The sequence below is a fragment of the Pelodiscus sinensis genome, chromosome 2 (genome assembly GCF_049634645.1).
Source record: "Pelodiscus sinensis isolate JC-2024 chromosome 2, ASM4963464v1, whole genome shotgun sequence".
Lineage (NCBI taxonomy): Eukaryota > Metazoa > Chordata > Testudines > Trionychidae > Pelodiscus > Pelodiscus sinensis.
The window spans coordinates 169233800-169251609 of record NC_134712.1 but is presented as its reverse complement, the minus strand read 5'-3'; the positions used below and the strand labels follow the sequence as shown (position 1 = coordinate 169251609).

Genomic DNA, 17810 nt, shown 5'->3' with positions numbered 1-17810 from the left:
TTAGGATACTGCTCCAGGACATGTTGCAATACATAACTGTAGAATACAGAACCTTTGAACATGTTCAGTTGTTTAATGCTATATATTTTGTTCTTTTACCAAAGTCATATCTTTTAGTACGATTGCTATTCCTCTTTCATTACATAAGGCATGTCTACACTAGAAACTTAAGTCGACCTGTGTTAGTTCAACTTACAGCCACCGCAATAATAACTAGCTGATATCCCCATTATCTTTCTTCTATCGATGGTGCACATCCCCACCAGAATGTTTCAACTGACTAAACAGGGGCAATGCAGGTGGCTGAGAGCCAGGATTCTCAGCTCCATGCAGCTCGCTACCAGACGTCCAACTGCTCTCTGGGTTTTTCACCTCCTCACTGTCTGCCAGGAAGAAGAGGCCAGCCATCTGGGCTTCTCAACTCCCTGGGCATGGAGTGGGAAGTCGGGATGGAGGCAGCAGGCTCCCATACTGGTCCTGGGCTTTCTTGGCAATTTTGGAGCAATGAAATTGACAAGAATAGCAACCAACAGCTGAGGTAAGTAAAGCAGTGTGTATGGGGACACCACATCACTCTAGTTACACTACGCCTCTGGTGGAGGTGAAGTTATTATGCTGATGTAGTACGGTACTTCATTGGCACAAGCAAGGATGTTGTGTGTACACTGACATAGTTAAGTCAACAGAAGGTGCTTATATCAAACTAACAGACACCTGTAGACCAGGGCTTAGAACCCTCATTCTGAAGGCCCTTTTCTTTCCTTCTACATTTCTCCACAAACTGTAACTCTTTATATCAGCAAAGTTCTCGCCTTCCCTATACATTGCCCATTTCCATGCTGCTGGTGCATGAGCTCTGATCTTGCAAAGACTTATGTGTGTTATGTGTACTGATAGTCAATGGTACTACTCACAGCACACAAAGTTAAGTGTGTATGTAAATCTGCAAAACTGGGGCCATAATTATTGTCTAGTGAGTAGAAACAGTCTCACAAATACACCACACTGCCAATCTGGACAATAGTGTACGACAAGCCACTGATTTTTCTGCATGGCTTGGAGGGGGGTGGGCGAGAACCTCAAATATATTTACACATTCATAGAAAGTAATTGGCTAACATTTTGTGGCCCTCCGATGATTCATTTGTCAGTTGTTGGGTTAAGTTTCTAGAGTGGTTTATAGAGAAACCTGCATTGGCAACATTCTGTAGTCCTGCCCATTCAGGTACTTTGGGCCTAATCCAGTTTTCAGGCACTCTTTACTGGTACTTAAGGCAGTAGGATGTGTGTGAGTAAAGACCTTACAATTTGGTCCTTTATAAGGATCGATCCTGCTCCCACTCAGAGTCATGCATTTGGATTTTGTAGTCAGAGACAAATGTTTCCTCTAAACTTTTCCATCCATGTGCAGAATACATTTTTTAAGTGCACCGAAGTATGTGCAAATGTGCATCACCAATAGAATCACAAACCCCAGCTGTGGGTGCTCTGCTAATCAGCTGGGCAGCATTTGAGACTCTCCCAAGGAGCTGCACAAGAGCACAGCTTACAGGGAACACTGATTACAGTCCTCGTGGCCCTGTTCATTCACATGGATTCAAAGCAGCCATTTTTCTTCTTATTAAAAGAACATTCTGAAAGGTCAAGAGGGTTACAATATGAATATTTGTGTCACAGCGTGGTGGTAAATCATGTCCCGTGTGACTAAGGCTGGGGTATAATCATAACTAGAATCCAAATCAGATTTCTGCAATTTAAGCCCAGATCCGAGACTTGAACCATTCTAAGCTTTGGAGGTGTTAGAAATGCAGATTTGCATTTTCTGGGCTTGACTTCACCCCCCTGAAAATAAAAATATTAACATCTTTCAATTGGGACCCTATCAAGGGGACATCCTCAAAGAAAACCATGAGCACAATTCAAAACCTTTCACTTTAGAAATTGTTACCAAAGATATGATCAAATTGCCTTCTTTAGGAATACCTCTGAGGTCAGGTTCCTGAGAGTTTGATTCGAAGACATCCACCCATTGCAGGGACTGATCTGTGGGATCAAACAAAATACTGTTTCAGCAACAGATAAGAAAAAAGAAATATTTAACCAACGGAAGAGGGAAACTCACCTGAAGACAACTTAGGAATGAATACACTTGTTCATATGTAACATCTTTATTTAGCTGACCTGTAAAACACAGAGTTTAACTTTTCATATTTTAAGTCCAATGTTGTTTCTTGTTCGAAATGTGTCTGGTTACGGAGTCTTTAAGCCCATGTAGGCTAAGAGGAACTGAAAGTACATAGATCAGGCATTAAATCCTACTCACTTTACTTGCATGAGTAATTTCACTCAGTGGGACTACTCACATTGGTAAGGGGAGTAGAAGCTTATTTTCCACCTTCCGGATACAAGTAATTTCCATGAAAGTCAAGGAGAGTTACTCATATCCTGCAAGATCCAGGATTTTGCCCTACGTGCAGTGACAGCAGCAGCAGCATGAACTTTCTGCAATGCCAGTTATCTCAGCCACATTGTTCAGGAATTGCTTGCTTTCTCCCACATACCTACGCCTCCCTCTCCTTCCACAGGCAATTCAACCTCCATGCAAACTTAGTCATATAATAGCCTGTTCAAATCTCAAGGGTGAATGACTGATGCTTTATCCATTAACGCTTCTTTCGCTTCACAAACAAATTTAGCCATTTCAAATCCAGAAGGAAGATTGAAGGTGACTGTGTATGCTCTATTTTCACATTTACCATGGAAAGGTTATCTTTAAAAGGTGGAAACAATTTGCCTGTCATAGAAGGAAATGTATACATCTGCGTGGGTGAGTGAAACACTAACTTAGACACGAGGCGGACCTTCCTCTGAAATTAATCATGCCACACAATGGCCCTCCTTGCTGTATGAACGGTAGGGTTTTTTGGCTGGCTTATTTCTGTGATAGTCACTGACTAATTAAACTGATATAAAATGCTAACCTGACATCTGACGATCAGCTCTCTGCTATGAGGAAGCACCTTTGGGATCAATATGCTCTTGGCAAAGCAATGCATTCATGTTAGTAAAAAGATAATTGTGCCAGGCATCTCTGTCTTGAAGGGAGAGCATTAACATGTTTTTAAAGTACCCCCTTTAAGAAAGCACGTTAGGACACCGGTGAAGTGGAACAGAAATGATTGTTCATTCTGTGGTGAGGTAGGAAAACGAGCTCTTTTAAGGGTGAGAGTAGCATATACTATATAAGATGAGGCTGTAATGACAATGCCAATAGTTACCACGATGAACGTAGGGAGAAAGAAACCACAGAAGTGTTGATGGTCTCTAATACCCATAGATTGTCAAAATCCGTTGCAGTTGTATTACCCTGGTTTAGTAGTATGATCAACTCTTCCTCTATTGACTGGATCCAGCGACTACAACAGACTTCTGCTTATACTCAGATCTAAGGCAATTACTCCTTTAGATCTAGTGGTAGACATGTGTGTCTTAACCCTGTGATGCAGACAATCCCAGATTTGATCCCTGCATGACTGTGTGCATATACAGTTTCTTACAAAGACTTTGGAGGAGTAATGTTGCTTGGGATCTGCTTTTTGTGGTTTCACCCAAGAATGCCCCCCAGTACACACCCACTAACAGTTTTGTTTGCAATCTCTTTCTCTTTGTTCTTATTAACTTTGGGGAAATGTGTGTTTGGGGGCATTCTTGGTGACCCCACCCTCCCCCATAGCACATCCTAAGCAACATAACTCATCTACATGCATCAAGAACTGTGAATTCCAGGGAGTTTCCAACTGGCTTGCATATGGGCAGTCTTTCATGACAGTGCCACTCTTCTTTGCTAGGCATAATATTAAGCCAATAAACAGGGTTTGCATTTATTATTATTCGTGGTAGTAATGTTGTCGTAGTGTGTAGGAGCCACAGTCATGGTCCAGTACTTTACTGTGCTAGGTGCTGTGCAGACATTACAAAAATATGGTTCCCAAAGAGCTTACCATACTCCTTGGAGCAGCCTGAGGTGTTCTGAAATGAGAGGCTTCCAAGAATTGTCCCAAGTGCCTTGTTACAATTCCATGTTTTTTAAAAAGCCCAAGGACAGTCTTGTTAAGGTTGTGAACGTTGAGGCTTCACTGTTCCACTTTTGTGGGGAGCTATTGGGCATGACTTTGTTTTTGCACAATTTCATCAATTGGGGGTTGTTTTGCAAAACCTAGCCAGGGACTTGTTCAAATCTGGGCCCAATTTTATCTAAATATCTTAAATTTGATTGAGAACAGATGTGCATGTAAATCTCTCTGTTTAGTGCCAGATACAACCAACCCCAAAACAATGATAAGCCAGTTAGACAGCAGTTTTGGACTAACTGGGACAAATCCAATCCAGCTGTAATACCACTGAGTTCACCATTCCTAAAGCCATTTTGTAACGTACATCAGTAGAGTTCAAGATCCAGGCCTAGGAAATTAAAAACAGGCTCAGATACTTACCAAGAGGATGGTATCTGCTATGTAACTGATCCCACAGAAAACGACCATCTGCCAAGCCTGTTAAAATCACGTGGCTGCCTTTTGGAAGCTGAGAGTTTAGATACTGCAGTGTCTTTATGACATTGGAGTGCATTTGTTGGGGTGTGGTCATGTGAGCCACCGTGTCAGGTTTCCTATATAGGAAAGAACAGGAAAAAAGGTCAGATAGTTTACTGATTGTAGACTCACAAAAAGGGGCTGTGTTTAGCATTAAACAATGTTATTAGTCATTGCTTCTCTGTTTTATAACAACTGATTAAAATGGAATGGAAACACTTTGGTTTGGTGCCACTTTTTTTTTGTTTGTTTCCACAGTCACAAGTCATGAAAAAAAAACCCATAAACAAAACAAACAAACAAAACCAAGCAAGTTCATACTTTCTAATATGCACACAGAAGAAACGTCTAGACAGGTGGGCTATTTTGGGATACCAAAAGTGCCCCGAAATAGCTACCTCACGTCTTTTAAACGCTCCCATTATTTTGAAATATTTTTCAAAATAACAGGTACTCTATTTCGGCATCCCTGTAACCCTCGTTCCACGAGGATTAAGGGATGTGTCGAAATAGTGCATTATTGTAGCCAGACAGGAACCCCCTTGTAACATCCATTTTTGCTTGCCTGGAGCATACAGGGCACACAGAGCAGAAGGCCCAGGCTGTGTGACCGTGAATGGCTGTAAACAGAGATACGCCAATTGCTGACCAAGAGGCTGCCAAGGAGTGCCCTTGACTCAAACCCATATTGATACGAACACACATCCATCCGCGGGGGGAGGAATCTCTCGCCCAGTAAAAAAATGTCTAGTGCTCACAATTTAGTTATCTCTCTTGCAAGTGTAAATTAACTTGAAACTTGCTTGTAAGAACTGGCGCCACAAAACGGACCAGTAGAATTCGGCATCTTAGATAAGAAAGAGAATACGGGCCCCCAGGGGTATAAAGATAGGTCCAGCAGCGCATTTTCTCTGAGTGTCAATCTACCATCTATCTGCTGGTCGGGTTTGGTGTTTGATCTCCCGAGGTTCCAAGGGGACGCCCACCTCGTATTCGTCTTTCCTAGGAATTGAGAGACCGGCCCTGGCCTGACACGCTGGAGTCGAGAGGCACAGAAAGGGGTAAAAATTGTACCTGGATGTGGTCCTTTGTTTAAGTATATATATACATAGACTTAGAGCTCTTTAAAGATTAAGCTGTCACTTGGTACCATTATTTCTATTTTCTATCTTTATTTTCTTTGTAACCATTTTTTTAAAATCTGTATTTGTTAGCATTTAAGAAATAGAGCAATAGCCATTGTAACCATATGCTTTTATAAGTCTTTTAATAAACCTGTAACTGTTTAAGCTTTAACCTGACTCCTTCAGTTGCTGTAACAGAACCAAGCACAATTTAAAAGAACTTCAGCCGGTCATAAAAGGGACAGACATAGGGAGAGCTTGGGCGTTTGGATCTGTGTCACTCCCAGGTGACAAGATCCGTTGGGGCACCTTTCCAGCCTTTCCCAGGCTGCCCGCTGCGAAGGAACCCCTGTGTTCTAGCAGTTAAAATCTAAGGTGTAATAAGCTCTTTCTATATAACGGGGCGTCTGTTGGCCTGCTGGCCACCCTCTGCGACGGGACCCCGGTCCTAGCAGTAAAGACACGGACGTTAAACCTTTTCTCGGAAGCATACACACACACACTGCCCTGACCGTCGGCTGACAGAATTGGCGTAGTCGGCAGGATTGTGCTATTGGTTCAAATACAGCAGCATGAAGCCAGTCACGATTGACATGGATTTTAACTGTATAGAAAAGGAGTTTGCCCGAGAGGGATGGGGCAACCCTAAGTGGGATAAAGAGATGTTAAGGAAAGGCGCTTGCATCTGGCTGTTAAAGGGTGTGTGGCAAGCAGCCTGCTCTAGCTACTGGAACTTAGAAACAGAGCTGATAAAGGTGCAGAGAGAGAGATACAAACTCTGGGAGCAATGCCAGAACCTGGATACCCAGGTGTGAACCCTAAATAAGGACATGGAGCACCTTCAGGAACGGCTCCTCCTGAGGCTAGAGAGGGGAAGGAGAAAGTAATTAATGGAGAAAAATGAGCTTTTGGAGCTGGCTTTAAAACTTTGCTGGCTCAAACCCCCGCTCTCCCGCCTTCCACTGTAACCAAGATAATACAGTACCGCATTCCAGCCGAAGCTATGGCTCCGGTCTGTGAACTAATTAAAGATCTGGAAAAACGGGGAATCTTAATTTGTACCTACTCCCCGTATAATTTGCTCAGGAAGCATGCTCGCTGGAAATGAGTCCCCCCCCCCATGAGGAAGCTCTGAGAGACAGCTGATAATGAGATACGCACTTATCAGTCTATGGGTCCGATTCACCTGAATGCCCCATTTCATTTGTACCTTACTGTGGGAAACACAGAGATGTCCTATGCCTTATGGCAAGAAGGAGAAACTGTACCCCGCCGCCCCATACAGTTTGGCTCGAAGTTATGGCAGAGGTCACAGTTAAATTACACGCTTTATGAAAAGTGCTTTTGACAGCCTACACAGCACTAAGGGAAACAGAGGAGCTAACCCAAGCTCAAGCCATAACACTTCACACTCCTCTCCCAATCATTAAGCCCATATTGGAAGGAAAGGAGTTGCCACCGGGAATAGCCCAAAGGAAAATGACTGTCCAAAGAATGAGCTCTATATACTGTCACTTTATTTTGTAGGTTTCAAATGAACTAGTTTTATTTTGTTTTGGATTATGTCCTCTTGCTTAAAATTGCAAACAGACAATGCACAAATTGGTTAGTGCTTCTGTTAGGCATTCAACTTTTAAGGTTAAATTTGCTCTCTAAGAAAACCAAGTTATTGTTTTAAGAAATTCAAACTCTGAAACTTCATTGTGTCTATGTTCAAGGCTGAGTTGATAACACTTTTAGCTTGCTCTCAGATCCAAGGTTGTAAGTGGGTGCAGACTGCCTGTCTGTTCTGAAGAGGTTTGAAACCAACTGTCCCTCATAAGTAAGCCTGTAACATTGTACATATGATTCTTTTCAGGAAAATAAAAGCTTTTTGCTTGCAGGAACAGTAACTGGCCAACCAACACCTTGTGCTAAGGAAAAGCACTATAGCTTTACACATTAAGCCTGATCTGTGGTACAAGAGGGAAACTGAGGCATGCCACTGTTGGGGAAGGCTAGCAACTCTAGAGGTAATTCGAGGGAGTGGAAGGTCACGAGTACCGATGAAGCGCCCTTGTTCTCGTAAAGTTATAGCTCACTCGCCCATGGAAGTGGTAAGGAACTAGCTGTAACCGATTCCCCTAGCAGATCTTAGGCAGTATTTTAAGTTATAATAGACCACCCCGACGGGGGTAGAAATGTTTTCTTGTCTTTCAGATCATCAGAAAGCGCTGGTGCCAGCTGAAGAAAAACAACAAACAACAACGACAAAAAAACCATGGTTCTGTGTCATGACACAATAAGTTTGTGTTCTGTCCAAGTTTGTCTTGTGTGTCTTAATTGTAACACGAATTAAAAATATTGTTGTGTGTAAGATATTGTTTTAATGAAAGGATACTCTGAGTAAAGCAGAAGCATGAATTTAAACCAACAAAATTAATAATTGGGCCCAATCAATTGGCAACTGTAAACTTAGTCAATTGGCAACTTTAAACTTTAGTGAAAGGATGATAGTTTAGTAATTGTTTAGGCTAGGAGAATGTTAACAATGTCTCCACAGGTGAATAAAGAAGAAACTGGAAAGAAGCAAGGAGTGCATCACGTGAACAGAAAAACTGGGAGTGAGGTACCAGCCCTCTCCCCCACCAGATTAGTTTTGCTTTAATAGCTCTAGAGCGCCAGAGATAATAAGAAATCTATAAGAAACAACACAGGCAAGTGGGACATCAGCATATTTAAGTAAAGATGCCCACAACAATGAGGAAACTAGTAACCTCACCATTGCAATAACAGCTACTTGCCCTGCTACTCACTGGTGCCTGATGCCTTAAAAGGCCTCAAGAATTATAGAATTGCATGAGTTATCAGTTAAACATCTGTGAACCATGCTTGGTCCTATAAGAAGAAACAGTGACTCTAGTCAACGTAACCTCCTTCAAGTCACATATATAGAACAAATACACGCTAATGGCAATGAGAATACACGGCCTTGGGCCGCCCCTCATTCACACAGAATCATTTTGTTTATTGTAACAACATGAACACTACGAGGACAAAGAATACACAGTCCTCTGAGTTAAAGTTTGTGTAGAATTTTGTGGGAAAGAAGCTAAACACTGACATCAGGCCACTGAAGTTGGACCTACTGACTCCCACTGGGGCTTACCACTTAAAGCCCAGACAAGGTAACCCCTGAGGCATGGCTGTCATTTGTTAAACAATGGCCATTGCTAACTTGCTTTTATTTAGATATTATTAACCAAGACCTTGAGGACAAAATAAAAGCCTCCTAATTGTGAATTGTGCCCTGAACAGACCCCTGTCCCAGAACCAGGACAACTGTCACTAGTCCTTACCTTAGTGATGTTCCACACTGGTATAGACCAGCTGTGTGCTAGACTGGCTAATCAAATTGGCAAGTGCCTAATTAGGCAACGACGGGGCTTAACAGATACAATCGCAGATTAGTTTGAGCCTGGAAACTCTGTCAGCAACACTTATGCCATAGCCCAGAAATTGTATAGAATACAGGCTGGTAGATGCAGTAATATCCAGTGCCTGTAAAGGCCTACACACCAGCCAAGCCAACCAAGTGATCCTAGATAGTTTGAAGGATCTGTCCAGCTCTGTGTCCACTTCACTAGATCTAACCAGATATTTGGACCAGAGACTGATTAGATTGTTAATTAATGGAACTAAATTAAATTAGGAAGCCAGTATTGAAGAATAGGATAGCTTTGACCACCCAGCCCTTATGGTGGTGAGTCCCCATCTCCCCCGTGCCTACCCATGGGAGTGGGGAAGTAAAGAATCCATGAGGACCCAAAGGCCCATAGATGGCAAATAAGAAAACAGATTAGATACTGTGGTGCAAAGATTAAACAATCGGCAGACCCCTACGGGCAGTCCGATCAGTAAGAGATTTCTTCCCTACAGGGAGAACCTCTCCTAGCCACACTGTGCCACTCAAAGATTCTAAATATGCACCTGAAGACACTGTAGTAATCAAACACCCCAGTTTAAGAATGCAAACCTACGTACTGCACTCCTACAAGGGAAAAGGAGTCTGGACCACTGCAGATGCTGGGCTAACACCAATAACCACTACTGAGGCTTGGATTGTATCCAAGACCGGCGAACTTTTTTGTTTTATTACAGGAAACTGAGGCAATGGCCCTGAACAGTGCTCCAGTGGGATGTATCCCTCCCAGCGCTGGTGTGGATCCAGGAAACCATCATGAACTTTTTGTATATATACGGCTTGCTGTTGCAGTGCTTGCAATCGCTGTTGTTATAGACTGAACTATAGAAAAAGAAACCTAAGCTGAAGCAAGACATGGTACTCCAACTCGCCATGGTCTTCTTCCTCATCCCAACTGCTACTGCTGTACCAGAACACCTTACTTAACTCCTCTACTGGACTGAGAATCGAGTTTGTCCCTCTCAGCCCAAAACAACTGATGGAACAAGAGTGACATCTTCCAATGGAGACCGGTATGGTTCGATAACAGCGACCACCGCAATCCTCAAAATAACTTTGGGGGGAGGCAAAGGAAGTGGCAATGGATGGTATAGGGTAAGACATGCTGTAACTAAGAATGTAAACATCTCATGGCTAAATTGTTTAGCCCAAGAGCTAGAATTTTCCCTAACTCCATTTTTTTTACACTCTGTTATAACCACTGCTCTAACCACTGTAATTTTTGTAATCATTTTCTGCATAGCTCTATGTATTGTGCAATGCCTAGTTAAAGCAGCTACCTTTTTTGTGCACATTCGATATACAGCACTAGGAAAGGACCCTAGCCAATTCCTAGATCCTGAACCTTCTATTCCGGCCATCGGGCACTTCTAGATTCCCCCAAGGTGGGCAAGAGGTGCTGGTATCACCGCCATCTTGTATCCTGGGATGTGGTGTGTCGTATCAGGGGGTGGAATGTAGCCAGACAGGAACCCCCTTGTAACATCCATTTTTGCTTGCCTGGAGCATACAGGGCACACAGAGCAGAAGGCCCAGGCTGTGTGACCGTGAATGGCTGTAAACAGAGATACGCCAATTGCTGACCAAGAGGCTGCCAAGGAGTGCCCTTGACTCAAACCCATATTGATACGAACACACATCCATCCGCGGGGGGAGGAATCTCTCGCCCAGTAAAAAAATGTCTAGTGCTCACAATTTAGTTATCTCTCTTGCAAGTGTAAATTAACTTGAAACTTGCTTGTAAGAACTGGCGCCACAAAACGGACCAGTAGAATTCGGCATCTTAGATAAGAAAGAGAATACGGGCCCCCAGGGGTATAAAGATAGGTCCAGCAGCGCATTTTCTCTGAGTGTCAATCTACCATCTATCTGCTGGTCGGGTTTGGTGTTTGATCTCCCGAGGTTCCAAGGGGACGCCCACCTCGTATTCGTCTTTCCTAGGAATTGAGAGACCGGCCCTGGCCTGACACGCTGGAGTCGAGAGGCACAGAAAGGGGTAAAAATTGTACCTGGATGTGGTCCTTTGTTTAAGTATATATATACATAGACTTAGAGCTCTTTAAAGATTAAGCTGTCACTTGGTACCATTATTTCTATTTTCTATCTTTATTTTCTTTGTAACCATTTTTTTAAAATCTGTATTTGTTAGCATTTAAGAAATAGAGCAATAGCCATTGTAACCATATGCTTTTATAAGTCTTTTAATAAACCTGTAACTGTTTAAGCTTTAACCTGACTCCTTCAGTTGCTGTAACAGAACCAAGCACAATTTAAAAGAACTTCAGCCGGTCATAAAAGGGACAGACATAGGGAGAGCTTGGGCGTTTGGATCTGTGTCACTCCCAGGTGACAAGATCCGTTGGGGCACCTTTCCAGCCTTTCCCAGGCTGCCCGCTGCGAAGGAACCCCTGTGTTCTAGCAGTTAAAATCTAAGGTGTAATAAGCTCTTTCTATATAACGGGGCGTCTGTTGGCCTGCTGGCCACCCTCTGCGACGGGACCCCGGTCCTAGCAGTAAAGACACGGACGTTAAACCTTTTCTCGGAAGCATACACACACACACTGCCCTGACCGTCGGCTGACAATTATTTAGAAATTTGGCACTGTGTTGAGGTGCCAAATTTTGAAATAAGCTATTTCAAAATACAATTGAAATAAGATGCACAATTTGTGTAGCACAAATTGCGTATCTTATTTTGAATTTAGGGTGCTGTGTAGATGCATTGAGAGTGGCCTCCCTACATAAAAGGACCCATGGTCTGATTATCTGCTCTCTTTTACTTTTTTTTATTATCATAGAATCATAGAACTGGAAGAGACCTCAGAAGGTCATCAAGTCCAGCCCCCTGCTGTAGGCAGGACCAATTCCAACTAAATCAACCCGGCCAGGGCTTTGTCAAGCCGAGACTTAAACACCTCTAAGGATGGAAACTCCACTACTTCCCTAGGTAACCCATTCCAGTGCTTCACCACCCTCCTAGTGAAATAGTTTTCCTAATATCCAACCTGGACCTCTCCCACCACAACTTGAGACCATTGCTCCTTGTTCTGCCATCTGTCACTACTGAGAACAGCCTCTCTCCATCCTCTTTGGAACCTCCCTTCAGGAAATTGAAGGCTGCTATCAAATCCCCCCTCACTCTTTGCTTCTGCAGACTAAACAGACCCAAGACCCTCAGCCTCTCCTCATAAGTCATATGCTCCAGCCCCCTAATCATTTTGGTTGCCCTCCGCTGGACCTACATCCTTTTTGTAGTGGGGGCCCCAGAACTGGACACAATACTCCAGATATGGCCTCACCAAAGCTGAATAAAGGGGAATAATGACATCTCTGGATCTGCTGGCAATGCTCCTCTTAATGCAACCTAATATGCCATTAGCCTTCTTGGCTACAAGGGCACACTGTTGACTCACATCCAGCTTCTCATCTACTGTAACTCTACTGATTTTAACTGAGTTAATTTTTCTGTATGTCGTCAGAAGGGAAATAGGATGATAGGGGAAACTAGATTATCATACGTGTTCCTTTTTGGCCTTAAAATCCACAAATGCATACCATATCATTCTGTACCTAGATTCTAGTGGGATTACAGTTTTGTTTGGGGAACATCAAGAAAGATTAAATGGTGTAGAAAATGGTGTTTATGATTTATCTTAGTATTTGATCCTCTACATTGGTATTGAACTGGTATCCAGACATAGAATCATAGAATACTAGGACTAGAAGAGACCTTGAGAGGGCATCAAGTCCAGTCCCCTGCCCTCATGGCAGGACCAAGTACTGACTAGACCATCCCTGATAGACATTTATCTAACCTACTCTTAAATATCTCCAGCGATAGAGATTCCACAACCTCCCTGGGGAATTTATTCCAGTGCTTGACCACCCTGACAGTTAGGAACTTTTTCCTAATGTCCAACCTAAACCTCCCTTGCTGCAGTTTAAGCCCATCGCTTCTTGTTCTAACCTCAGAGGCCAAGATGAACAAGTTTTCTCCCTCCTCCTCATAACACCCTTTTAGATACCTGAAAATTGCTATCATGTCCTCCCTCAATTTCTCTTTTCTAAACTAAACTAACCCAATTCTTTCAGCCTTCCTTCATAGGTCATGTTCTCTAGACCTTTAATCATTCTTTTTGCTCTTCTCTGGACCCTCTCCAATTTCTCCACACGTTTTTTGAAATGCGGTGCGCAGAACTGGACACAATACTCCAACTGAGGCCTAACCAGCGCAGAGTAGAGCGGAAGAATGACTTCTTATGTCTTGCTCACAACACATCTGTTAATGCATCCCAGAATCATGTTTGCTTTTTTTGCAACAGCATCACACTGTTGACTCATATTTAGCTTGTGGTCCACTATAACCCCTAGGTCCCTTTCTGCTGTACTCCTTCCTAGACAGTCACTTCCCTTTCTGTATGTGTGAAACTGATTGTTCCTTCTGAAGTGGAGCACTTTGCATTTGTCTTTATTAAACTTCATCCTGTTTACCTCAGACCATTTCTCCAATTTGTCCAGATCACTTTGAATTATGACCCTGTCCTCCAGAGCAGTTGCAACCCCTCCCAGCTTGGTATCATCTGCAAACTTAATAAGCGAACTTTCAATGCCAATATCTAAATAGTTGATGAAGATATTGAACAGAGCCAGTCCCAAAACATACCCTTGCGGAACCCTACTTGTTATACCTTTCCAGCAGGATGAGAACCATTAATAACTACTCTCTGAGTACGGTTATCCAGCCAGTTATGCACCCACCTTATAGTAGGTTGTATTTGCCTAGTTTATTGATAAGACTATCATGTGAGACCGTATCAAATGCCTTACTAAAGTCTAGGTATACCACATCCACCACTTCTCCCTTATCCACAAGACTCATTATCCTATCAAAGAAAGCTATCAGATTGGTTTGACATGATTTGTTCTTTACAAATCCATGCTGGCTCTTCCCTTTCACCTTGCCACCTTCCAAGTGTTTACAGATGATTTCCTTAATTACTTGCTCCATTATCTTCCCTGGCAGAAGTTAAACTAACTGGTCTGTACCTGGACATGGTGAAAGGGGCACTAACATTGTGACTTAAGGTACAGTTTTTTGGACGAGACACAAAATCAAAGTCTTGCCTATTCTGTTCATGAAAGATTTCATGTCAATTTCCAATAAAACAGCAACAGTAAGTACAGTGATAGGCTTGCCAGATTTCAGTTTTGGTATCTACACCCAATGTGTTAACTTTGTCCCAGAAATTTCATGTGGAGAAGGTATGCTTCACTGCACTGTTCAAAATTGTTGCCTACCATTGCTGTGTTTTGTTAAATGGCTGCTGTGTTTGACCCCAGAAGTGGATGAAATGATTCTTGGGTATCAAAATAGTTTTAGGTTGAAAGATGTGGTATAAGTTGAAGATACTGTTATGACAGCTGCATTGGATAACAGCAGAGATTTTCCAAACTACAGGCAGTCCCCGAGTTACGTGGATCCGACTTACGAACGGGGATTTTTTCGCCCCGGAGGACTGGAGCAGCGGGACGCCTGGTCCCGCCGCCCGCCTCCTCCGGGGCGAGAAAAGCTGCTCCCCGTCTCCCTGGTATGCTGGGGGAGCAAAGCGGCGGAGGACCCAGGCTGGACCCGCGGCGCTGATCTGGCAGCTAGTGCCCCCCCCCAACAGACCAGGGATACGTGGAGCAAAGCCCGGGGCCTGTGGTAGAGCAGGTGGGGCGCAGCCGGTTGGTCCCGCAGCACCGCTCCTTGGTGCTACTGGACCAACCCGGCAGCACCCCAGCTGCTCTGCCCCAGGAGTCCTGATTCAGCTGCTACTGATCAGTTTCAGCAGTGGCTGAATCAGGACGCCTGGGGCAGAGCAGCTGGGGTGCTGCTGGGTTGGTCCAGTAGCACCGAGGAGCGGCCGCGCTACTGGACCAACCCAGCAGCACCCCAGCTGCTCTGCCCCAGGCGTCCCCAAGTCAGCCGCTGCTGAAACTGACCAGTGGCTGACTACAGGAAGCCCCTTCCTTGGGCTTCCTGGAATCAGCCGCTGATCAGTTTCAGCAGCAGCTGACTTGGGGATGCCTGGGGTTCTTAAGTTGAATCTGTATGTAAGTCGGAACTGGCATCCAGATTCAGCCGCTGTTGAAACTGATCAGTTTCAGCAGCGGCTGAATCTGGATGCCAGTTCCGACTTACATACAGATTCAACTTAAGAACAAAGCTACAGTCCCTATCTTGTACGTAACCCGGGGACTGCCTGTACTGTGTACATCTTGCACATACTACACTGTTGTCTGGGTATAACAGACAGACATCATGGATGGTTGAGGCTTTCAAATCTTGCACATCCTTTACCGTGCTCCAAGAGAGAGTGCCAGCAAACGTAGGGAAATAAATGTACGAGCAGCAGACATTTCATTTTCCATAGAATAACTATGCAAGAACATTGTTAAAATACTGAGATTGTCATCGAGATACAGCAGCAAAGAGTTAGTTTTTTATTGATCATGCGTCTCGGTCATTAGAGCAGATTTATCTTTGCCCTATTACATTCAGCAGTAAATAGTTTACAAAACAAAAACAAAAAACCCAAAACCCTGATGACAGAATAAATTTGAATTTAAAATGGGCTGCAGGACAACATCCCTCTTTTTTATATTACCCAAACAACAATTGTATTATATATGAAACTTCCTGCTATATACACACACTGCTATTATACACTCCTGGCTCTCGATATAACAGACACAGATCTGCTGCACAAATCCAGCTCTTATTTCTGTGGTCGAGATGTCCCCAGACAGTGCAACTGGTGGTGATCTGCTGTATACAAAATGAGATTTAGGAACCAGAGGGCTACTCACACATCTGCTACATGGCTTGGAGCCCAGCTCTGTGGAGTTTCCTGCGTGCAGGTGCATTGGGGACAGGTCATAGATAACCTATGGGAGAAGCCTCCTGTATGGATGCTTCAGCTCTGTCTCTCCATAGTTTTCTTATCCTTAAGAATTCATGGGGCTGAAACAGAGGCCATCGAGTGAGTGGCCTCATTGCGTCCCTCCTCCTTATCTATGCAGTACTCAGTCTGGCTATTTGAGGTAGATGCCAAGTAGAGGACATTACTATATATACTATATACACCTATTTTAAGTGTCAGAAGTGAAGTATTGTGTTTATAACTTGGCTCTCAAAAGCCACGTAGAAATGGAAGTTTAAGATCCTGTGGTTAAAATTCGGAATGTGTACATGTGTGCTGTCATGCACAGTATGGAACAAACAAAATCTTACCAAATGCAGACTATTGTGAGATGATACTCATTTTTTCAGGAGGGGATTTTTTTTTTTAAAGAACCCTGTCTAGTTTTAGACTGCGCTTTCACTTTTGAAAAATCCTTTATTGAAATGAAGCACAGGATATTTAAATCCGCGCTTCATTTGCACTTTTGATTTGCTTCATTTACATTCCTCTTTCGACAAAAGAATGTAGTGTAGACATAGCCGAAAGGTAAGCCTATTTTGCAAAGAAAAATCCCTGGCTGGCCTGTGCCAGCCAACTTGAGCTCATGGGACTTGGCAGCAGTATTTTTTCATCGCTGTTTAGATTTCTGGGCTTGGGCTGCAGCCCAGCTTCTAGGACCCTGCGAGGTGGGAGGATCCCAGAACACAGAAGTCTGCTCAGCAAAGGAACAGCCCCACAGCCAGAGCCACACAAGCTCAGCTAGCATGGGCGAGATGTAGTTTTTCTTTGCTGTGTAGAGCTGCCCTAGATATTCAGGTCACAGTTTCTTCATCTGTAAAGTAAAGCCAATAATATATACTACCGTGTAAGGGTAGTGCAACGCTAACCAAAATGCTGGTAATGAAGAACAAACTCTCTGGAGAGCAGGTGAAATTTATTGGATAGCAGAATAGTGCAAAAGCAGAGTCTTTGAAAAGGCTCTTGTTTTAGTCTTGAGGTCTTAGAAAAGTGTGTGTGTGAAGGAATCTTATGGGACAGAACTATGTACTTTAGCAAGGATTCAGGATACTGGCTTGTGTTGTAATCTGTATACACATTAATTATTAAACAAGATTATTTGTCTGGCACCTAGTCTTTGTTTGGTATATGTTTATAACATGTTTAAAATCCACTTAGCTGGAAATCAAAAAATAACATTAAGATTCAGGCTTGAATCTACAAAAAATAACGTAAGTAGAGACATTTAAGGATCAGTTTTGCTGGCCTGCTCTTAATTCACCTCATTTAGCCTCTAGGCATTGCAGCATTTACAGTCCAAAACCACCATTCTGGTCTAAGGCCTTTGCACTATGTAAACACAATGTGTTGAGCTGACTATAAAGTGACATTCTTTACTCCAAGTTTTCCTACCTTTCTCCATTTTGTTGCTATGTTAATGTATCGTTTTGCAATTTCCTTTCCATGATCGGGTTTGAAACAAAACAACCAAAAGTATGCCTTATAGACATTTCCATTTCAGTCTTTGTAACAGTCGCTTCAAGGCTCATTAGAGAACACTAAGTCTCCATGTACTGTCAACACATCGTCAAAGGACATCAGCACCATTCTTGGACACAGTGCTCCACAATGGCTTCATATCTTGTCAATCCCTAATAGTAAGATATTCAGAAAATGATTTCTGTCATAG

General features: G+C 43.2%; 1 protein-coding gene across 2 annotated transcripts in view; it reads right to left on the bottom strand.

Annotated features, from left to right (window-relative positions):
• AOAH (acyloxyacyl hydrolase) overlaps nucleotides 1-17810 on the bottom strand; it is a 132303-nt gene that overhangs the window by 22128 nt on the left and 92365 nt on the right. For both annotated transcript variants that reach the window (XM_006124062.4, XM_075921745.1), the window contains exons 17-19: nucleotides 4494-4666; nucleotides 2123-2181; nucleotides 1984-2043 (exon numbers count right to left, since the gene is read on the bottom strand). In XM_006124062.4, coding sequence (XP_006124124.2) covers nucleotides 1984-2043; nucleotides 2123-2181; nucleotides 4494-4666 — 292 coding nt within the window. The remainder of the gene's footprint in view (nucleotides 1-1983; nucleotides 2044-2122; nucleotides 2182-4493; nucleotides 4667-17810) is intronic.